Raw genomic sequence first — 25,348 nt, 5'->3', positions numbered from 1 at the left:
TAGCTCTTTGACTAGCAGAAACCTTTCCGGTCAGTACAACACATACACTCTGCCGTTACATCTTCAATTACTGGCTTTTGTTGATAATTCTGGCACAAACTCTCCAAATAAAAGGAAAACAAATTAAAAATTTGCCTCCGAACAGTGAAGACGTAGATCATAAACGATATTGAGGGGGAAACATGACAACACAACATACAGAGACACCATGTTCTGTGTAGAGACTATTCAGTTGTTCTCACAGTTTCATATTAAGAAGACACTGGACAGCAGTAGTGCTTTTTGGGGTCTTAAAATAAAAGTACAGACTTAACGAAGAGGGGGGCTCTCTCGCATATTATTGTCTGCAGAATAAACGCAGCATGCATCTTCACAAGCGCTCTTTAGCATCAACAAACACACTTTTTATATATATTTTAATATGTTGGTAGGTTTTATTTGGCACAGAGAGGGACAATTTGGCTTAGCGTGTAAAAGTCAACATGAAACGGTGTTTATAACCCATTTTACTTTTATATTGTGATTGCAGCTTTTTGATTGTTGCCAGCCTAGCTAAAGTCATCTAAAAGTCATATTAGAGGCGGAACAAGGTATTATATTTCAATGAAAGATCCTAAACTGCACTGAAGAATTATATACATATATATATATATATATATATATATATATATATATATATATATATATATATATATATATATATATATATATATATATATATATATATATATGCAAATTAGGAACGTAAATAGGGTTGGTCTAATTCCATGCTGACTTTAGACTCACCATATGAGATGCATGTAGGAGGTTTTGGCATCCAAATTGTACACAATATTGAGTGACGGCAAAATTAACCCCCCCCCCTCCCAGTTATACATCCTTTACACAGTGGATGTATTACAAATATGATGTTAAAGCTAGCAGACAGAGGGGAACGAGGGATATTACCAACTCCCTCGTAGATGGAATACTACATTTGGGGGTTTGGAGAATATGAGAGGAGAGAGAAAGATGAGAGGAAAGAAAGAGAAAAAGAAAGACATTCAGAGCGTTTATAAATCGCTCTCTCCATAGAGGGCACTGGAGAAGGAGATGTAATCCAGGGCTCCAGGGGCCGCCTCGGGGCCGACGTACTTGGTCATGCGGCTGATGCAGTACTCGGCCTGCTCGGGTGGGAGTTCACGACGGAGCTCCTCCATGGTGATGTAGGGCTGAACGACAAGAAGAGACACTTTAACACCAACTCTCACTGTGTTTTTGTACTAAAACTGATACTAAAACGTGTGTAAATAAACACCAGCGAAATTAATTCTGAATTCTCTCAGACAATATGGCAAGTTGTTTTAACCTTTAATAATTGAAAACATACTCGTATCTATTCTGTTTTTGTAGCTACTAGTATCTATTCCATCTAGGTATTAGTACTCACTCACTAGGTACTAGATCTTATTTATTAGTTACTAATACTTACATGGCAAGCCATTTTAACATTTAATACTTAAAACATACTAGTATCTATTTTCGTAACACTTTATTTTAAGGTGTCCTTTTTACACATTACAGGTACTTACTATTATAATAACAATAAACTATGTATAATTACATGCAAGTAACCCTAAGACAAACCCTAATCTTAACCATAACCATGTAATAAGTACATGTAGTTGATTAATACTACTCAGTACTTATATGTATAATTACACAATAAAGAGTTTAAAAAAAGTGTAGTGTTTTTTCATACTACTAGTACTTAATTTGTAGATACAAGTATCTATTCCATTAACTAATAGCACTTACTTATTATCTACTAGTGCTTATTCTTTAGGTACTACTACATTTTTAAATGATACTTGTATTTATTCATTAGCTATTAGTATATTTATTTATTAGATACTGGTACAGTCATACGATACTAGTAAAAACTGCACAGTTGCTATTTAAATGACAGATCCCCATAGACGTCAATGGCAAAAATGTTAAATGTGTTACTAGTATCTATAGAATAGTTACTATTGAGACAAGTACTGATATCTAATAAATAGCAACTAGTATCTTTAAATTACTAGGAACTAAATAATAAAAAGTAGTAGCTTAAGAATAGGTACTAGTACCTGATAGAATAGATACTAGTAGCTAAAATAAATTCTTAAATAGACACTAGTACGTTTAAAAGATTAAATGTTAAATCGGCCTGCCAAACAGACACAAATGGATTAAAGAGCAGCAACACTGGATGTTGATCTCACCTTGTCGGAGGCCAGGATCTTGAAGGAGGCCATGACCTGTTCAGCAGTGTCGGTTTCAGCGGTCTCGCGTGTCATGAAGTCGATGAAGGCCTGGAAGGTCACCACGCCTGTGTTGTTGGGGTCCACCAGGGTCATGATGCGGGCAAACTCCACCTCACCCTGACAGAAACAGCCAATGAGATTTAACACATTTACTTTTGTGCTTACTGGTGTCCAGCAAAGCACCTACCGAGATGGAAATGATTTCTGGCTGAGATAGGGCTTGAGCAAAACATAAATGATTCAACATGAAAAAGAGGTTTACGTCATGCTTAACTTAAAGAAATAAGCCTTTAAAAAATATGCAAATATATTTATATATATATAGTAATTTAGTCATGTTCAACCATGTTCAAAAATATTCAAATGTGTGATAGGCTTACATCTTAAGACAATAATTATTTGTTTAGAATAAATTATTTATGTTTTGTTTATTTACATTTATGTATTATATTTCCCAAAAAATATGATACAGTGTATTTATGCTGTTGCCAAAATAACTGATCATTTAAAAAAAGATATATTTTGAAATGGGGTGTTTTAAAAGGATTTAATATGTATATTCGGTAACAGAAAAAGAAAGCATATTAATGTTTAAAATTTAAATAAATGCTGTTCTTGAGAACTTTCAATTCATCAAAAATCCTGTACTAATATGTGAAACAAATATGTGAAGCAGCACAGCTGTTTTCATCATTGATAATAATCAGAAATGTTTTTTGAGCGGTAAATCAGCATATTAGAATGATTTCTGAAGATCATGTGAGACTGAAGACTAATGATGCTGAAAATACAGCTTCGATCACAGGAATAAATTACATTTTATATTATATTCACACAGACAGCAGTTATTAGAAATTGTAATTAATATTTCACAGATTGTCCTGTTTTTATAAAAAAAATCAGCCTTGTTGAGCAGAAGCAACTTCTTTCAAAAACATAAAATAATCCTACCAACTCCAAACTTTTGAATCGTATGTGCATGTAGTTTGGTGAGGATGAATGATTTCATCACAAATAAAATCGATGCAGAAGGTGTTTTATGTGAGTGGGAGGAGTTTTCCGGTCACTCACCAGATCATAACCCATGGAGATCAGACATGCACGGAAATCGTCGGGGTCCATCATGCCGTTTCTCTTCTGCAAGTTAAAAACAATGGTGAATCCCCTTGCTTAGGGTCAGAAGTGAATGTGGATGTGCGTCTCACTGACCCTGTCGAAGTGGTTGAAGGAGGCTCTGAACTCATTGAGCTGCTCCTGGCTGATGCCCTTGGCGTCGCGGGTCAGGATCTGGTTCTCCACCTCGTTGATGGTGCGAGCGATGGTGGTGAGCAGCTGCTCCCAGCCCACACGGATGTGCTGAGGAGAGAAAGATGGAGGATGCCAGAAACAGAGACATTGTGAATTGTTGCTGGCTTTTGAACATTCATCATTCCTCTCATAATGCTTACTGTGTGTAATGTGTATTAGTTTATGCAAGCTCTGCTTAATGTGTTTGTTTTTGGGTAAGGCTTTATACAAAAAAAAAAAAATGTATTAAATTAAATATTATTATGAACACATCACTAAAATATATTGGACAGACCAGGGTAATCATTAATGAATTATAAGAAATAAATAAAAAGTAAAATATCTTTTTATTTTAAATTATTTATAATAATTGTGATTCATTAAAGGTTTGCTATTTAAATGTTGCTAAAATTTATATATTTTTTAAATGAACAGAAAATTGTAAACATGTAAATATGTATGTAAATACATGCATAATGTGACTTTTTATACCTTAGTTTTTATATTTTAGATAAAATATTGTGTCAGTGTCTTTCTAAAAGAGCTATTATTAGGGTTACTACAATTAACTAAAATAAAACTACATAAACAATTTAATAAAAAAAAGTCTAAAAAACATTAGATAAGTGAACATCTCATTTTAATTCCGATTTTTTAAACTAAAATTTAATTTTAGTATATTAATTTAGTATACTTGATGTACTCAAATAAATGAATTTATTTATTTATTTAAATTTTGTTGAAAAAAAAAACACTTAAATAATTATTTAAAAATAAAAACAGTGACATTAAACACATATCTGCTATGGAAAATGGCTTTTTTTTAACTTAAGCTAAATTAGCTATATTTTAAATAAAGACAGTCCTCTTGAATTTGTGTCAATAAAAGGATAGGACCAATATGTCTTTTAAATGATCTTTGAATAAACTTTGCTTTGTGAAGACTAAGTTATGTGTGTAAAAAAATGATCTAAAAAAATAAATAAAAAAACCCAGCCTGTGAAATATTCATATGTAGCATGAAACTAGTCCCAGTCGCCTGTATAACACACACACACACACATTGTTTTGAGACTGTTCTGAAAATGAAGCCTGTGTTTGTCACAGAATACCTCCATGGTGTAGTTGGTGTGTTTGTTGTCGAAGATGAGCGCCTCCTGAATGAGCTGGTGATCTCCCTCCAGTTTGTCAATGTTGGATTTGTAGTTGATGATGTTCTGCTCGTATTGCTTCAGATTATTCATCTGTTCCTCCAGAGAGCCGGCGATATCCACCGACACGTGACCAATCTCCTAATAACAGCAAACCAACAGAGAGAGATGTGCATTAGAAAAGAAAGAACAGAAGTCTGTAAGCTACTCATACTTAAAAAGGATTTACACTAAAAGTAGCAAGCATTTTAATTTAGTTTAAACTGATGCTTTACTTCTAGTTACTTCCCAAAAGTTATACCTTTTAATGATACGTTAAGTTTTCAGAAAGAGGCTTGAGGCAAAAATGCCACAAGAATGAACAAAAATGCCCCGCAAATTCAAGATATAGGAGCAAATGTCCCCCAGAACAACTAAACGATCCCCGTTACAGCTGTCGAGATTAAAGTGCAATTAAAACTAAATAATAATAATGAAAATGACAAAAACACAACACAAAATTACCAAAACTTTATCTTAAAAAATTAGAGTGAAACCAAAAATATAAAAATCATTCAAAATAAAGGGGGGGAAAAACACACAGTGCAAAATTACTAAATTAAAATGAAAACTGAAGAAAATAAATGCAATCTAAATTAAATCTGTTACGGCTGGACTGGTTGAAAAGTATTCATTCGCATCAGATTTCTTCACTTATATGTCTGTCTGAATTAATGAATCAGTTCATTAAAGCGACTTGGACTTAGAAAGAAAGTGTTTGATTATTGCTTTAGTAACTTCCCAACGCTGATAGCCTCCTGACTTCATTAAACCTTGTTGTTTACTCCCAGCACCTCATGGTTTGGTGTTGAATAAGCTCACCTCCATCTTGTTCTGAATCCAGGGTCCGATGATGTTGGCCTGAGCGGCGAAGGAGCGCCTCAGCCTCTCGTTGGCCTGTTGCCTCGCAACCTCCTCCTGCAGCATCTGGTCTCTGAGGGGAACCAGCTGCTTCACCTGCGATCGGAGACACACATCTGAGTCTCTTCATGCAGTAAATGACCAGCCGGGAGCTTTGTGTGTCTGTACTCACCGCCTCCCATTTGTTGGTGATGTCCTGTGGGCTGAGGACCGTGTAGGGGTTGACTCCGACCAGCTTGATGCCGTAGGTCTGGGCGATCTTGGTGATCTCGTTCTGGATGCCCATGACGGCGATGCGCTCCTTATCAGCTTCTGGCAGGGTGGCCTTGAACTGATCGTGAGCTGTGATCAGACTCTGAAAGACAAATGGAGATTAAAGGTGTCCTGTTATGCTTTTTTTTTTTACTTTTTTAACAGTAGTTAGCTTGTAGTGTTGCTGTTCGTGCAAATGGAGCTACGATCGACTTGAGCTGCACTAGAGACCATAGACTTTAATGGCAAAATGAGTTCATTATTACAGCTGGGCAGATGAAACTCATGTCATGGTAAGGGGCGTGTCATTTCGGGAACTCGCTCTAAGTTCTCTCCAATCACAACGCACTGGACCAGATAACCAATCAGAGTGCATTTTGTGTTTTGGAAGGAGGAGCTTCATTGAAACAGGAACTAAACATGGTGTTTGAGACCGACTAGGAAGAACGGTCCTGCAATGCAACCTTTGCAGGGAGTTTGACTGACAATATGCATTGCTAAGAACATAATTTGGACAACTTTAAAGGGATTTTTTCAATACTTAGATTTTTTTTGCACCCTCAGATTGCATATTTTCATACTTTATGTATATTATGAAAATATTTAAATGTATATACATGCAGCTGACCTGGATCTCCTCGATGCTGTGCACGATGAACATGTCCTGCAGATCCTCCATGGCTCCATCCATCCAGTTGTTGAAGGGCGCCGCCCTCTTGGCGAACTCCAGATACAGCTGATCAATCGTCTCCCACAGTTTTTCTACACGCTGGAGGATGAAATAAAATAATCAGCTTGAGTCATAACAATTACAAATAATTTCAGTTTTTACATATATATGAGTGGTACTCCAGTTGCATGTTTGTTATGGGCAGCTAATATTTGGCTTCACACTGTATCATGAGTTTGTTTGGAGTGTGTAAAGTGTTTGTGCACCTCTAGAGCATCTCTTCTCTTCTGGGTCAGGGTTCCCAGGTTGTCCCACTGGTCACAGATGCCCTGACAGCGGGTGTTCACTGAAGCAGCATCATGATAGTCCAACTCACTAGACACAGAGACAAACACATCTGAGCATATGTTATTGATCATGCAGTGAAACATTATCCCGGACATGTTTTGGGTAGGTTTTGTGTGGTGCACGCAGTGAAACTTGCTTCAGCTCTTGAGCGATGGCTGCGATCTGCTCCACGCGGTCCTGGTGAGCGGCCAGGTCACTCTCAAACGCCTCGTGCTTCCTCATCAGAGCCCTGATCTCCATCAGAGAGGCCGTCTCATAGTCCTTCTGAGACAGCAGGTGCTCCTTCCCTGCAAACAGACACGCCAAATCAGAAACCCAACAATGGCTGCACATTTCAAAACAAGTGCTTGTGTGCATCGTGCCATAAAGGTGTGGTGTTGTCATCGTAGGACGCTCAGCTCACACAGAAGTCGATTTCAAACCAATCTGTTTTCTTTTGGTCAACTCGGCAAAATTTTGTACATTTTCAGGAAAACACATCATCTCATTAGTCCACTTTTTTCAGCCTCATAGTGTTTATACTCACACTCTTGCGCTCTATTCTAACTCACATTTTCCAAATGATAGATTTCAAGTAAAGATTTAAAGTGCTGATGGATGCTCGGTGTTGATGTTGACAGCCTAACTTTCCACAAAAATTTGCAGAACAGCAGTAATCGTCACCACATATTAAAGCAGATTAGTGTTGAGCTCAGAGTTTGATGGCCATGTGGAAAGAACTGTTTATTATCACACATTATTTTAATGTACAATGGTGGATGTTTCAATAGCAACTGAATATTTTTGTTAAGATTTTGAATGTGAGAAATAAAAATGTAAAAAAATATCTTCCTCTAGGTTTTGTTGACATCCTCGGTATGGGTTGTGTTTAAAGCAGTGAAATCTGTTTGGGGAAACAGTAATAGTAAAATGAGTTTACTCAACCTTGATGTGTTTATACACATGCTATTCAAACTCAAACGAGTTGCTGGAAACTTTGTGGTGGTGATAAAAAGAGTTGTGTGACCTTGGTGTGGATTGTTTATGGTCTATAACTTTTTACTTTTGGCAATTACATTTATGCTTTAAAATTCATAAACGTGTTCATTTGACCACAGATTGTTGTCAATTTAAATGGCCATATAAAAATAGCAGTGTACTTTATGCAACATAAAATCATACATATTTTATTGTTCAATGGTAGATGCTTTACTAGCAACTGGTTCTTTTTTTTAAAGCTCTTAAAAGTGTAATATGATTATGTATTTTTGGGAAACGCGAATGCGTTATGTTTTAGCTCTTGTGTAAACTAAGTATGGTTACCTGTGGTCCAGGACTCATGCAGGGCACATTTCTGCTTGAACTTCTCTGCCAGATGATCGAGTCTCTCCAGACGACGGATCTCGGTGAGGAGCCATTCCTCGTAACCCTTCTCTACCTGCTCTAGACCTTTCCATGCGTTAGCAATATCCTGCAGACAAACAAACAGACAGTTTCTGTATCAGCTTCAACGCAACCAATTCACCAATTCACCAGTCAGTTGATCTGACTGGTTGAAATTCTAAGGAGCGCAATTGGCTGATCATAAAGTTTAAGTTTCAAGTTGTGCAATTTGAGAACTATGCTTAGGACTTAAGTGCAGAAGATGCTTTAAAAGGGTCAAAAAAACAACCGGAGGGTAAACCCAACTTTTCAGATGTTTTGCATGACTTACCGACACCATCTTGCCCTCGGAGGGCATGAAGGCCGGGCGGTTGCTCAGGCGGAGTTTGGTCTGCAGGGTGTTGAAGTTGATCTCCAGCTGGCATTTCTCCTGAACGCGTGGAGGCTTGTGGACGCACCTGTAGTCGCGGAAATCCTCCAACTTCTGCTGCATGGCACGCATGGTCTGCTCCGCCACACGGTTCTCCAGCCACGGGATGGTGCGACGGATCCACTCCAACAACTACAGAGAGATGGAGGAGTTAGAGACGGAGAGATGGGCTGAGGTAGGAACAAAATTAGGGCTGTTACCAAATCCTAGTGAGAAGTCACCTAGAAGGCCCCAATTATGCTGCCTTATACTGTGATTATGCAGTTTTGTCTGCATCATTAGTATAAAAACACTGACATTTTCATTTAGGATGATTATTACTTTTTACAATATGTAATGTAAGTCTCAGCTGTACCCAGAATGTGTCTGTGAAGAAACAGCTCAAAATACCCTACAGGTCATTTAGAAAATGTCTATTTTGAGCGAAAGCAGTAACGCGCTGTTTTTCGTGCCTGTCTCTTTAAATGCAAATGATCTGCTACCCTCCGCCCCCTTTTCCAGAATAGAGCTGGTCATTACAGCTCGGACCTGCTAAACACATCTGTTTTGGTTCTGATTATCACATCTATCATGCTGAAATCATGTGTTTTAACCAATATAAGGTTTTCTGAGAGCACAAATCTGAAGCACACCGACAGAAAACGTCTGTCACAGCATGTGAGTAACATTACTAAACTCATTTCTCATTCACACAAAGGTTTACGTTAAAAACACACAAGTTACAAAAACAGCTGTGAAGGTAAACAGCTGGGAAATATAAGCTCATACAAAATATATTTTTGAATACTTCAAAAAATTGCTTCATTAATGTTTAATTTCTCTCTCTCTATCTCTCTCTCTCTCTCTATATATATATATATATTTTTATGTGTATGTTCAGAAATGTAACATTTTAGCACTTCCAGATCCATCATCCTGAAGTCAATGGTTTTCCGAATGCTTTTTGGAAACATTAAACATTATCAAACCAAACAGCTAAACCCATCTATTTACAGTATTCCTTGTTTTTAAAACTGTGCTCTTGCAAATTAATGTTTAGCTTTAACCTCTGCCATTTGTATTTATGCTTCAAAATTCAAGTTCTGTTCATTTGTAAAGATTATCATGATGAACAAAGCATCTAACAATCATAAACTTCTGTTGGTCCCAATCAATCCCACTGGCTTTTGCTGTTAACATCTGAAAGACTCTCACCTCACTGGCCAGTTTCTCATACTCCTCCATCAGCCGTTCGTTCTCCTGGTTCACAGCCAGAACCTTACAGATCCTGTTAGCCGCGGTCTCAGCCTGGAGATACGGAGAAAACAAGCCGCTCATTTAGTGATATAACAAATCAAGTTTAGAGTTAATGCGCCTGTATCCAAGTCTCCTCAATCTCCTCAATCCTCAAACCTTCTTCAATCATGTACACAAACTGGTCCCAGTTTATACATCTTACACTGTAATAATGAAATTGAATCCAAATCTGATTGGATTAGTGGTGACTTTTACCTGCTCTGCACCGGCGAAAGCGTGGTAAAAGCAGGACACGTAGGTCATGATGGCTTTCTCATCAGGTTTAGGAGTGTTGACGATGTCTGAGGACAAAAAGAAACACGAGTTTAGTTTAACCAAAGGCCCTTTCCAGCAGGTCTGCGGTCATCATGACCATATTTATAATACAGTGCAGAATGTGACAAAGCAGTTTCACACAGTCAGAAACAGGAAAATGTTAATGTTGTAAAATCATTTATCATGTATGAAACAAGTTCATAATAATAGTATCAACATTCAGCTCAATGTAGTTCAATGCTGATAATGAAACACATTTAATAAATGACTCTAAAGAAGATATCAGGGTCATTATTCCACTCAGTTAAGCTCAATGTTGATTCAGTTCAGTTCAATAACAGTATTAATGTTGTAGAATTCATCAATTATTAAACAAATTGAATTTCAGCTCTAAAACAGCTTCACAGAAGCCAATAGTGTTGATATTAAGCTCAATATAGTTCAATGTTGATTCAATTCATTAAAATAGCAGTGTCCGTGTTGCAAAGTTAATCAATTATGAATCAAATTCAACTATAGCAGCTCTACAGAACATAATGTCATTGTTCAACGCTTTGTAGTTTAGTGTTGTTTCAATTCAGTCAATGTTAATGTTGTGAAATTCATCATGTGTGTCAAACAAATTAAATTTCAGCTCTAAAGCAGCTTTACATAAGACAACAGAATTTAAATTCAGCTCGATACATTTCGATGTTAATTTCAATTCAGTTCAATAACAATGTTACAAAGTTGATCAACTAACAAAGAAATTCAATTTAAACTCTAAAGCAGCTCAACAGAGCACAAGCGTATTGTTATCAAACTCAATTCAGTTCATATTTTTCTATCATCCAATATTATCAGTGCAGTTGAAATGATATTAATGAATATTAATAGTAATGCTGTCAAACTATTAATCAAGATTAATCGGATCCAAAATAAGTTTTTGTTTGCATAATATATGTATGTGTGTGTGTGTATATTTATTATGTATATATAAATACAAACATATGCATGTATATATTTCAGAAAAATGTTATATATGTATATATTAAATATATTTATTTTTAATATACATTATATGAATATAAATGCGTAAAAGTGATTAAAATATATACTGTATGTATGTGTATTTATATATGCATAATAAATATACACAGTACACACACATGTATTATGTAAACAAAAACTTTTATTTTGGATGCGATTAATCGCGATTAATCGTTTGACAGCACTAGTTAATTGTCTTTTAAAGCCCAATCAAGCAGGCCAAAGGCAAGCTCAAGTTTTACATCCAGATTATATGAAGACTCCAGCTACTGCACATGTGCATTAAACTCTTTTAAATGAAAGGTGATGTTAATCTCCTATATTGTGATGAACAGGATTGATTTGACTCACCTTCAGCGTCCAGCATCTTCGGGATGTCCAGGTACTTCTCTGCCACCTCAAACGCAGTGTTCAGGTTTCCAATAGGGTCGTCCTTAAAATACAGACACATACTGTCATTTTTAAGAGATTCAGGCCTTATATTGTGCTCTGTTTGTCCACAGTGTCTGATATGTAGCTTGTAAAATATTTCTTAATAATATAAATAGCATTACATGTCTGTAGAGCAATCATAGATGTTTAGAAACAGATTCCAGTCAGATTTTACTGTCAGTTTATACTAATTTGAGATTTCTGAATCAATCGTTTGAGCTTGCAAATCATAACCTGATTGGATAAAACAAGCACTTTGGAATCAAGGATAAACCTTTTGAGTTTAGAGGATCAAAATAACAAAAACATTGTGTGTTGAATTGGCATAAAACTCTACACAGGAAATAAATGTAAAATATCTGAGGAGAAACTGGTGGATAAAGAGCGAGGGATTGGTAAAAAAAAAAGACAGAAGCATCACCTTTCTGAGTTTAGAGTAGTCGATGAGGTCTGGTCTGTGTCTGTGGATGAGGGCGCACAGAGCGAGGCCGTCCTTCCAGCTGACAACAACACACACACAACATATTAGCAAACCTGTATCAGTAATTAATAATAAAAATGGGAACGCTTTACAATAAGGTTTCCTTTGTTAACATTAGTTAAAATGAACTAACAATGGGAAATACTTCAAAAAGCATTTAATAAGAATCGTTCAGGCTAATTTCAACATTTACTAATGCATTACTAAAATTACGAAAAGTTGTTTCTGTTACACCTGAGCTGACAGTTAAACAGTTGTATTTATATTTATATTTATTTTTAGATCATGCATTAACTAACATTAACTAATGGGACCTTATTGTAAAATTTTCACTATTGTACAATTCAACCAAATTATTCATAATTAATCATTTAATAAATCAGTGTTTTTAACTAGTCATGCAAGAATATTTTGCATGTAAACTAATGCTTATAAGCTCTGAATTAAAATCTTTAAAATCAGTTTAAATTATTTTTGTAAAATTGTTATTAAATTAATTTTTAAAAGGTACATAATATATATATATATATATATATATATATATATATATATATATATATATATATATATATATATATATATATATATATATATATATATATATATATATATATACATACATACATACATTGTTAGTAAATGATTTTTGATCATTTCCAGTTTAGGTCTATTAATTGTTGTGAGTGATGACATTCAAAATGTAACAAAAATGGCCAAAAATATATATATGCACTGGTATAAATGTTGACAATATTGTTGTTGATAGTTTTTTGGTATCACAACTGAAAAGTACAATGAATGTTTTTCAAACAAATGTGAGCTGAATTTAATTGAGTTGTTTCTGACAGGGCAAAGATAGCATAGAGAGATTTGACTGAGAACTTTTATATTGTATATTATATTTGGTAAAAAATAAAAAAAAAGTTTGTTACGTTTACATGTATAAGTACAACTAGGATGTCAATTTTAAAAATTTACCTCTAATCTAATTAAGGATGCACTCACTTCTCCAAAAGTGAAAGCAGATACATTTAGAATGTTACAAAAGATTCTATTTCAAATGAATGCTGTCCTGAACGTTCTATTTGGAGAGTCGTCCGGTCATGACTCTGACTCTGACCTGATGTGGAAGTTCTGTACGTTGACGTTCCTGTAGGGGGCCGTCTTCCTCTGACACCACAGCAGCAGACCCTCTTTAGCAGACGTCTCTGAGGAGTCACACAACAGCAATAATGAGTGTTTAATTAGTAACATGACCAGTCACATCGTGTCATCAGTGTCTTTGTGTTTGTACCCTCCACAGAAATGTCCTGGATAGCGAAACGGAGAATGATGGTCCAGATCATTCCCAGAGTCATTTTCACATTGCCATCAACAATCTCTGCAGAGAAAGAGAGAGAAGTTTGGATGAAGTTGGTTAATATTGATACGGTTTATGTTTTAAGTTTTGATAGGTTTGAAATATTTGAAATTTATTTGAATTAATTAAATGGTATAATATAAAACTTAAATCGCAGATTAATCACATATACACCACTGATTAAAAGTTTAAGGTCAGTAAGACTCTTTTCAATTATAAACTTTTTAAAATATATTCACATATAAAACATGCATTTTAAAATGTAATAATATTTCACAAAATAACAGTTTTTATAGCATTGTTCATCAAATAAATGCAGCCTTGGCAAGCAAAAAAATATTTCTTTAAAAAATTCTAACCAACCCCAAACTTTGAAAAGATTATGTATTTGCAGAGAAAAGAGATTACAAATATACTATTTGCTTTATTTCTCTTTCACTGAATTGCACTGAATTAACTGTCAGCCCTAGTTAGTATCTTAAAGTCTCAATGGTGTACTAACAGTGTAAATGTTTCTCACCTTCAGCACCGATGGACACCAGTTTGACTCCTTTGCTAGAGATATAATCCAGAGCCTTATTGACGTTGGCGATCTTGTGGAAACGCATCTTTCCTTTATCAGGCTTGGGCAGTCTCTCACCTGCCGATCAGTCAGACCAAACCGATGTCAGTTAATGAGGTAAACGGATCATTATTCTGACGGTGAAGCGTGCAACTCTAGTGGAATTGCACACATAATGACTGTTTCCAAACAGGTTTCCCAAACACCACTATCATATTTCATGTCAAAACAAAGCATTTTAACATTTTCAAAAGTTGCAATCTTTAAAGTCAACTTAAGTCAAATGATGCAACCCATTTTGATTGCAGTTATGAACATATTTAGTTTGCTTTGGGATAAGATGCACTGATGAATCACTCATGATAAGAAAGTAAAAAGCAGTGCATTCTGTTCTGACGTTCAGACAGCAGGTGATTTTTAACTAGTTCTGATTCTGACTAACGTACTGAAAACGAACCACAAATGTAGTGCATGACTCAACCTCTGTCCTCTGAGGATAAAATAAGCTTTACATGAGTCATGAGCTCCATTCACTGCTTCGGTCTCTAGTCACAAACTCCTTTCAAATATGACTGTTCAACACCACAGCGGAATGTGATGCAGCATTTACATAGTTAAAATCTCAGTCTCTGTCCTTACGTCTGCTTCACTTGCTCAGTGCATCCTAACACATCAGTATAACAGAGTTGTGTCCCTCCCGTCGATACCTGAGATGACCTCGAGCAGCAGCATGAGTTTGAGGCCATTCCTGAAATCCTCTTCAATGTTCTCGATCTGAGTTCCTGCTTTACGCAGATGAGAGTTACACCACGCCGTGAACGTCTGAGGGACAAAAACAGATTATTAAGTGAAGGCTTATCCTCAATAACACAAAAAAACAACAACAACAACTGTCATTTTCAATGAGTACAATATATATTTCAAATGCACGAACCAGTTCTGTGGTGAGAACAATATTAGGTACAGTATATTAAGGCGAGACACTGCAGGTGAACAGGGTAAAAAAATAATAATAGTTATTGCCAAGTGTATTGATTACATTGATTATTGTAAACATTTTTTGTATTACATAAGTTGTCTAAAATGTTATGTTTAAAAGGCATTATTTAATGAAATATGCGCTAATTTGCATAAATGTCTAGTACAAAATCTGAACACTGGATGAAGTCAGTTTCAAAATATTTGATAAATTTTTTTGACAGAGTAAAATGTTTTTACAGAGGGAATTCTGGGTATTTGCTTTTGTCACTCCATAATTCAGAAAATACTTTGAACAGCCAGAAAACAATACATTTTCACAATGTTAAATATGAACAAATCCCTCTGTAAAAACCTTCACAATATAGACAGGAATAAAAATGTAAAGTTACATTTTTTGCTACTAAAGTGGAGATTAATGGCTCAGTGCTGGAGAAAAAAAAAAACTCATTTTGAGAAAACAGCCTTAAAAATATGTATCGTAATTGAAAACTATTGACACAAATAGATGAAGTGCTATAAAAGAAACACTTAACAGTGTCTTTTGGATGTTTTCCTTACACTAATTTGAAAAACACTTTATGAAAAGCCAAAAAGCTTGAAAAATTGCCTGAATTATTATTGCCTGATTATCTGTAGGGTCTCGTAAAATCCCAGGGGGAATTCAAGATATTGTTTAAGGGGTTCGGCTGACAAAAACATTTGTGAATCCCTTAACTAGAGTATAAAAACTGAAAAGAGTTCAGGCTGCGAAAGCCTCTTAGGTTTTAAGTGGAACCACCGGGAGCCTTTAGGGAACATTGAGACAAAACGGAGAGGAGATGGACGGATAGAGACACCACGGGGGAAATGGAAAGGTGGAAAAGAGGCAGAGCGGGAAGGCTGGAAGGAAGCGCTGATGGAGGAGGGGTGAGGATGTCTAAATGTGGATGTTACAGGACACCCAAGACACAGCTGAGAGAGAGGGATTCCTGAGGAGCAAAGTCAGAGAGCCTCAGCTCCAGAAGCTCTGTCATCTCCTCATGAGCTTTCTGATACAACATACACACCTCACAAACAGCCATAACGTCCAAACAAGTATAAAAACCATCCCAAGAATGAACCAAAACACAAATAAGCAGCCAATAATGTAACCCTGAGGCTTTAAATAACAGCCCTTAGTGAGCGCACGCAGCTGCCACTTCCACTCTGTTAAGTAAATCCATTTCCCAGGGTCCACCTGTTACCAGCGTGTGTGTGTGTGTGTGTGTGTGTGAGGGTCGATCTTTAAATGTGAGGTAATGTGCTATCAGCATGCGAGGAGATGTCTGTCTTCTCCAAACCCCACCGGACGGCCAGGGAAGCCCTTTAATAGGTGACCTTTAAACCAAATTACGACTGACCTCTAGGGTCAGAACTGGATGCTATTTTAGTTAGTTGTGTTTAAAGAAAAACCCTGTTCAGCTCTGTCTCATCACCAACAAATTATAAATCTCACACTGAGAATGAATGTGAACACACATTATAACAGGAACGTTGTGATTTGGTGTGTCCTGTTGTATATCACTGCTTCATTGAGGTATAGAAGTTTAATATATAGATGTTGTCAGTCACATTACTCTCTCTCTTTCTCTCTCTCTCTCTCTCTCATTCTCTCTCTCTCCTTCTCTCTCTCTCTCTTTCTCTCTCTCTCTCTCTCTCTCTCCTTCTCTCTCTCTCTCTTTCTCTCTCTCTCTCTCTCTCTCTCTCATTCTCTCTCTCTCTCTCTCTCTCTCTCTCTCTCTCTATAGAACGCATGAGCAGATGCCAACCGCATGATGTTAAGCATGATTATCATAAAATAAACTTCAACATTTTAGGAAAAAATTAAATGGCTACTAACCAAATAAACAAATACATGGACAGGTTTGCATTCATTATGTGTCTAAAAATGAATAAATGCTGACTTTAAAGATGAATATTTAAATCTGACTGACAGAATCAAGTACTCCAGTGAGCTGTTTGGTAACACATTAAAAAGCAATAAAATAAATACGAGCGAGATCTGAAGGGCACTTGTTTATTAGAGCTCAGCTGTGAGGTTATGAATGAGGTTCACCTGTTCATTTAAACAAACTGTTCCTTATAATGCGCTCTCGTGCCACACTGTGCTCAGTGTAAATACAGAACAACACATTCATAAAGTCTGTGTCAGGCCAAACACACATAGGCAAATATGCTCGTCTAATGCCTCTAGTGGGAAGGAATTATCACCTTACCAAAGCATGATCACCGAGCTGAAAAACTCTCCCGGTAATTGTGAGTAAATAAAGCGGATAGGACTGTATTAATAACTTGTCATTTGTCTGGACGGCTGCCATTCATTCTCCAGCTCGTTCTTTCTCTCATTCACTCGCTCGATGGAGGTAATAGACAGAGGAGGGAAAACAATGACCAGGCCACAGGGGACACAGCAACAGTTCCCTGCTGCTAACCCTTCACATACACAAGAAATGATTTCAGACATTTCATTTCAGCCATCGCATCAGAAACACACTGAACTGATTCTCTGAGAGGAACAAAGTTCAGCAAATAAAAAACAAAGGTAATCTACTTTCTTCAAGGACTAGAAGTTCTCACAAATGCTAATGACAAAACTGCTCTTCATGCATAATTCATTTAAATCAAAGTCAGAAAATTTTTGCTGACATTCCTCTACATTTCGCACAGATTATAAAACAATTTCAAATTAATTTGCCATTAGCCTGTTGCTAAGACTACAGTGCATGTGTATATATTATAAAATACTTTAAATAATGACACTAAGCTGTTATTACAGTCTTGACACTTTGGGACAGAATTAAATATAGGTTTCAGCTGCCCTTTTTGTTTTTTTGTCATAAGCATTTTATGCAGCGTAGGCTAATGCACAAACACGTTGTGTGTAAACGGCATCATAATTAAGGTTTTTTATTTTTTTTACTGCACTACTTTTCCATTGCTGTTTAATGTAAATGTGCACTAAGCAGCAGGGTTGCCAGGTCTACATAATAAACCCACCCAAATGCATTCTAGGGTTAAATGACTATCAAAAATGCACAGGGGCTTCGGTTCAACCCACAGCTTAATATATAAGATATTATATATTATAATATATAATATATATAATATATAATATATAAGATAATATATAAGATAATATATACACTAGACAGATGTGTATGACCATTAAACTTTTACAAGATGTGCCGCTGATCAATGTCAGCACCAAAACAGTGGACCAATCAGAAGACCCCAGAGGCATGGCAATGGTTTTATTTGACAGTAACATGATGAAGGTATTCTGTGCTTTGAATTTATAAAATCCATACCCGAGCTCTGCGTCTCATGTTTTTAGATGCAAAAACGTCTTGTGGGTCTGTTGTGTCGTGCCACTGTCATTGCTTGCAGCAAAAGCTGATACATTTTTAATGCATCACCAACGCAGCCGTCAGCCAATCAGAACACCTCATGCAAATACCTTAGCGCAGACACTAGCCAATCATGTTCATGCAACACCGGAAAAGTAATGTGATTGGCTGTTGTCACTATGACGATCGTGTCAGCACAAGCTTCAGACATGTCCTCGTGAATATACTATTACTCACAATCAAAGTCATGGTGCATTCATGAGAAACTGGAGTCATGTAAATGAAGCACTAAAGCTAATACAATATTTTTTTATTTTACATTCTTCCAATGATAAAACTGTGCTATTGGTTTTGTGAGGGAACACACTGGTAGGACTGTTTTTACGATTATCATTAACATATATATATATATTGATTTTCAAGTGAGGGTTTTGTGTAATGCATAATGGAGATTGTAAAATATGCATTTTTGGTATGGGAGTGGAATAATTTATAATAATTAAATCATTTCTGAGTGGGATCGGGGGTGTTAAACCTAGTTTTGTTACTCAGATCTGGCAACCCTTCGAAACACTGACTAACCGAGTGTCCATGATGTCTTGTGGTCAGTGTGTTCTTGCGATTCTGTGCTAAATTATGTTAATGGGAATGGAAAATCTGAAATCATCTAAAAGGAATGACAAGGCAGCAACATTCAGTCACCCAGCACACACACTTGAGGCGTGCTAGGGCCTGACATCTCACATTTCGACATTTATCGACTGCAGCAGCACTCATTAATGGCTTCACAGAAATGTGACTGATGACGGCTGAGGATTCAATGTGAGTGTGTGTGTGTGTGTGTGTGTGTTACTGAACGTGTTTCCTTAAAACTAAGTTTATCTTTGTGAGCCACTATGGCAACCTCATCCACAGCATCCTCTATTATGAGACTAATACTGTTATTAGCGTTTCCCTCCAAAATCTGCCTTCTCCTGCTTTTAAAGGTGTAATTAGAGAAGAGAATGGTGTTCAAGATTAAGATTGAGGCTCAGAGAAAAAAAAAGTTTTTTCAAGTTAAAAAGCATTATGTCTATAACAATCAATGCACCCATAACATGCACATCATGTATGTAAATTATTATTATTTATTTTATTTACATTTCTGAATTAACAATTAATTCTGGATTTGTTAAGCTGTCATTTTTGAAGGGTATATTTCCAGGGAACACATGTTAGGAGAAAATTGTTTGCCTGAATGCAATGTAAGTCGCTTTGGATAAAAGCATCTGCTAAATGCATAAATTTAATTTAATTTAATTTATACAGGTATATATGAATATATACTAACTGTAAGGAATTAACGTGAATAATACAGAAATCTCCTGCTTTACAGATACAGACAGCTGAAAGAGCATCGCACTTAAACTGACTCCTCAGTAATGAGCTGGGCAGATGGACACACACACACACACACACACACACACACACACACACACACACAGTCCCTGTAAAGACCACATTACAGCTAATTCTGTAAATATCACCCTAACATCACACTCAAGCCTTACAAATAGTAGGGGTTTCATGGTGCGTAATGGTATTTGATGGCTATACTATGGTGCTGTACGATTAACCCATTCATATCCCCAGAATCTACAAGGAAATGAAAGTTATTTTAAACAACACACTGGTAATACACATATGAAAAGTGTCTGTAAAAACCCATAGTATTACCATTTTCGTAAGTGAAGCAAATGATGATATATAACTGCATATACACAAACTTAAACACACAAATTTCCAAACCCTTGAACGCACACATAAAGCCGTCGTGAGGCCTGTGTGTCCCTCTGGTAGTTTATAGTCGCTGCCCTACATGGCCACAGCTTCTGGAATAGCAACTGCCATCTGATCTGAGCACACAATCTCTCGCCCGCTTGTTCACTCGGCCTCTGAAGCACTTTCTCTCTGTGAGAATAATGCAAAAATAAGAAATGACACTAATACACAATAGGACCTGAAACTGGGAAAAAAATGAGCATCAAAAACGAGTCTAAATCTGTTTCCTTTTCAACAAATGATTAAAAGAAGTGCTAAGCTTTTTAAATATGCAAATTAAGATCAAAGTTTTAAAAACCGATAAACGTGATTGATATTTTCTAGCCACACACAGATGAGACTTTTATAGACATTTTAAAAGACTATAAGGTAGATGTAAAGAAAATTGATTGAGCATACACGATGTACAAAGTAATTGTATTACCTTTTATATGTTTTATGTTTGACATTTTTATTCGATAATTAAAATAAATCCAGTTATATGAGAGGTTATTACATAACACAGCACAAAACACATCCCCACAGATCTCACAATACTGAGAATCTAAATATTATCTGAAATATTATCGGGGTCATTTTCTGAAAATGCATACAATATTTTAGAAATGATATTTAAGTATTCATAGGAGGTATGCATATGTATGAAGTTATAGATGAAGGAAAGATTGTTGAAAAAAATACTATTGAAGTCTTTCTACTTCAAATTTTCATGTTTAATTCAATGCCTTACTTGCCATTTCTTTTATTTGAAGCAATTACAATTATTTCTGTAATTTACTAGCAATTTCTGAATGAAAATTGTTTTCACACTAAATTTGTTTTAGCGCAGACAGTGAAAGCATGACATTTTCATTTCAACATACATCATATTTAGGCAAAAGTCATTAAATAATAAAATAAAATAGTTTTGCTAAATCTCCTGTGAATCATTTAGTGAGTCATGAAGAAAAAGACTAATTGTGCAAAGTCGAGTGAAACAGATTTCTACACAAATGTCGACAATCTAAATCTGATCTAAACGCAGAGTGTGCCAATGAATTTTGGCATTGAGAACGACTGCCATGTCCTCTTGATATCCAAGCCTTGACCAGTAGATCAGTTCACACTTAGAAGCAACGGAAACATTGTAACTCAACTCAGCGACAGAAGTAGAAGCGGCCCTCACAAAAAATGACTGGCAGAAAGAAGCGACCTCACACCACAGAGAACAGACGTCAACTTAATTTGATCAGCGATGACTTTTCCCACATGAATAACCGTTTGTTAGCAAATAAGGATCTTGAGCAGACTTGTGTAAAGGGTATTTGTATCTCTCTGTTTTATAGTGTGACTAGAATCTGGTCTCGCTGGGTTAAATCTGTGGGTATTGTTTACATCTTGATGCATGTCAAAGATCATTTCAAGGTCACGGTAATGTGTGTATATATAGAAACGTCTGCCCTCCAAACAGCAGCAAAATATTTATCTTGGAGTCTTTAAATTGACATACGTTTACACTTTTTAAAGATATTTATTATTCCATTCATATGTTTGCTCTGAAATTTGTTACAATGTTTCTTTTCAGTCAGTGAAACTGTAATTTTCCACTAGATGAAAAGAAGAATGTACAATAGCATTTATTTATGTACTGATATCAATAACAATAAAAATGAAATAATTAACATTAATGTAATTTTTGTTGCATGGAAATGTCTTAAAATGTAAAATGCCACGTGAGGACTTCAAGTGAATAAATCTATATAAGCTATTCATTGCATATAAACTCATATCGTTCAGAGACTTAACCGGAAAAATGAAACTCAAGCCATGACACTCAAAATGTTGCTATATTTCCAACAAAACAATACATTTTTACTATATTGTCCTGTCCTATAGGCAAAAACCAAAGCAAATTCACAAGTTGCCACAACATCAGATGCACCTTCTTATCCTTAAAGTCAATATTTCCATCATAGCAACGATGAGTATAATACTTAACAGTGAAGTTGACACTTTAGCTACATTAGCAATAGCTTAGCTGCAGCAACAACAACAAAATTATGTCTTAAAACTCAGACGATCTCATTGAAATGTTTCACTATGTGTCATAAAATCTGTATTTTTTTTATATGGGAGACTTCCAATATCTCTATACTCCTCTATGTGGCAGCACTTAGACTCTTTCCACCGATTTATTCTTTCTGTCATAGATACTATTTAAAAGCAGCCATTAGGCTGGCAGGCAGCATGATATCAGTTATTTTAAACCAGATTGTGAGAGAATTTAAACTCAGAATTTACTAGTCAACAGCACAGCGATGCTGAGAAACGATTCATCTATTTTCTGCTGCCTTTTGAAGGATATCAGATGAAATGTTGACAATCACTTTATTACTGGTACGTCTGTATATGAGCACAGTGGAGCTAGAACAGGTGCAGAACCTCCACCCCCAAGCAACCCCCATATTCGTTTCATTGCAAAATGATGCACTTTCTATATTTACGCTGTGATATCAGCTCCTTATGCTGATCTTACATGCCTTAGGATGTTTAAAGACCCTCTGCCATGCACTCAACTCTGAAACCCATCTAACAGCCTGATTTGAAGCCTTTTAACACTGCAACATGATCAAGTTAAGAACTCACATTAGCTTAGTTTCATGTAATCAACTGGCGTGAGGTCAACCGTATTTAGTTAAAAAATTGAGTAAAAAATGTCACATAGATCATCCAGGTGGCGCTAGTGGGCATGTTATTACTTCTACAAAAGAAATATCACTCCATAACCTTATGCTTAACCAAATTGAGCCACTTAAATTTCAGCTACTTTTATTTTTTAGTTGAGAAGCGAGAGGAATTGACATGTAAAGATTATGGTTTACATCAGAGAAGGTGCTGGCTATGGAACACCACCGTGTGCACCTTAAAAATGTGCACCATTAAAATAGTGACAATTGACATGGTGCCGTTTTTGCTAGCTATCAAATACAGAGGGAGCAACTGCACAGGCAAAGGAGCTCAGAAAAGGTCTTAAGAATGGAGGGAAGGAGGGAGCAGCACGGAAGATGGGGCGGCAATGTTCAGGAGTATTTTTAGGGCATGTTTATTCACAGGCTGAAATGAACCCTCCTTGCACTTCTCTTGCTCTCACACCATCTGTTGAAGTCTTTCAGCTTTGTCAGGTCTAGCCAACAAGTGTTTGCGAGACACCTTAAAGGAAAGTCCTTACATGCAATGCTTTTCCTACATTATGATTAAGGTCTTGCAAAAACACATTTTCTCCCAATAAAACATTTAAGACATTTAAAAAATTTAATGGTTATTTTATTTTTATTTTTTTATTTATATGTGTATATATATATATATATATATATGTGTGTGTGTGTGTGTGTGTACCGATAGCAATCGATATTTAAACCATGTCGAAACATAACATAGCTTCCTAAACCACAAGTGCCCATTTGCCAATTTTTTCAAAATATTAGCATCTGATATACAAGGCTGATATATTCAAAGAGTCTTTTTCTGTCTTGACCAACGTATCTGAGCTTGACACATCGAATCTGTGGTTTGCAGAGATCAATCAGTTGTTCTTGACTGACGTCACCTCAGACCGTGGCACGAGCTCAACTAACGGCTAAAGTCACCTGTCATTTCCATCAAGATGATCTTCAAAAACAACTTGTTAACCTAACTTCTCGGCATCCACACAGAAAAGCCCGAGTTTTTACTGTAAAAAGCGACTATTTGTCCGTTTAAAGTACAGGTAAGTTTATAGCGTAGGCTACATGTTTTCACATAGTAACGTTACAATAGAATTACGCGCGCTTTTCTGAGGTAATTTACAACTTTGAAAATGCAACGATTGTCTAGGACAGTATCCGTGTTCCGTAAAGCGATTATTTATATGGTTTTATAGATTATTATAACACATAAATACTGATTAAAATTAGCCTCAAACTTAATGAGGGCGGGAATGTGGTAAGACAACACGGAGGAAAACTGCGACTGGAACTAACAGCTGTACAACATGTAAACTCACTTGTCAGCTCGAAACGATAGTAAAAATATTTTTAAATCGTATCCAAGCGTTGTATAGTATGTTCAGTACGATTTCCTTTCTTCAAATTTGCTTTGGTAATCATAAATTTAGTTGCAATACCAGTCGCTACAGCCGCTCCAGTCTTACTATAGTGAAAGAGCTATCCTTACCATGGTAAATGAAAAAAATATATAATGATAATAAACAAAGCAGTTGGGAGTAGTTTTAGTTTAGTTATTTTGTGACCATATTGTAAAACATACTATAGTATTTTAGTTAAAAGTTTCCACAGTAAATGTATCTAATTGGGTATAATTTAAAAACATATAACATGGTAGCCATAATTTACTCCAAAACTATAGCACTTATCAACACTATTTTCATAAAGTGATTCAAACTGTGTGTGTGTGTGTGTGTATATATATATATATATATATATATAGCATTTTATATTTTAGCTATCGAAATAACTAGTAAACATTGAATTTGGTGGATCTATAGTTGCCAAGTAATATAACAATTACTATAAAAAAAAAAAAAACATTCTTCCCCTCAAAGTTACTTGATTGTGTAGCAGTGATGTTCAGCAGTCATATGAACATACCTTTCTCTGCTGTTTCTCCCAGGCAGGGTCCAGCAGAAGGTCCCTGTCCCAGTCGTCCTCCTGAGGCATGTAGCTTTCCGTAGTAGACATCATGTAGGTGTTGTTATACTGCACCTGCGTCTCAATAACAGTCGCCATCTTTTACACTTATCCGTCTAACTCTTAATATTAGAAGTTACGTGCCTTGCACTCTAGATCATGAACTCTTAAGTCCTGTCCGTGTGTTAGTGAAGAACACCCACTCGGTGTGTAAGTGTATGACCCTGGAGGAAGAGGCCAGACTCCACTCGTCCGAGGTGCCTGTGTGGAGGTGCGAGCAGAACTTCTGCTGCCCAGTGCTCCTGTCCTGGTCAAAAGTAGCACACGTGACTGCACCCCAATAAATAAGAGATCTGGTTGTGTGGGTGTTGGGTTATGCTACCTAAAAGGTGTGAAAGGCGGGTCTAACTGTGC

General features: G+C 36.1%; 1 protein-coding gene across 1 annotated transcript; it reads right to left on the bottom strand.

Annotated features, from left to right (window-relative positions):
* Positions 1-735: 735 nt before the first annotated feature.
* On the bottom strand, positions 736-25,108 carry LOC132116046 (alpha-actinin-3-like). The gene is made up of 21 exons (XM_059524588.1): positions 24,896-25,108; positions 14,811-14,925; positions 14,062-14,181; positions 13,476-13,562; positions 13,302-13,389; positions 12,122-12,200; positions 11,620-11,701; positions 10,180-10,265; positions 9,883-9,975; positions 8,590-8,820; positions 8,199-8,346; positions 7,029-7,183; positions 6,815-6,919; positions 6,507-6,647; positions 5,799-5,981; positions 5,588-5,722; positions 4,688-4,867; positions 3,498-3,644; positions 3,360-3,425; positions 2,247-2,405; positions 736-1,211 (listed from the first exon to the last, which is right to left on the bottom strand). The coding sequence occupies exons 1-21, from the start codon at positions 25,031-25,033 to the stop codon at positions 1,053-1,055; spliced, it is 2,697 nt and encodes an 898-aa protein (XP_059380571.1). The 5' UTR covers positions 25,034-25,108; the 3' UTR covers positions 736-1,052.
* Positions 25,109-25,348: the final 240 nt, after the last annotated feature.

The sequence above is a fragment of the Carassius carassius genome, chromosome 3 (assembly GCF_963082965.1).
Source record: "Carassius carassius chromosome 3, fCarCar2.1, whole genome shotgun sequence".
Classification (NCBI taxonomy): Eukaryota; Metazoa; Chordata; class Actinopteri; order Cypriniformes; family Cyprinidae; genus Carassius; species Carassius carassius.
Note: the sequence above shows the minus strand (reverse complement) of the source record. Positions and strands in the feature narration are given on the sequence as shown.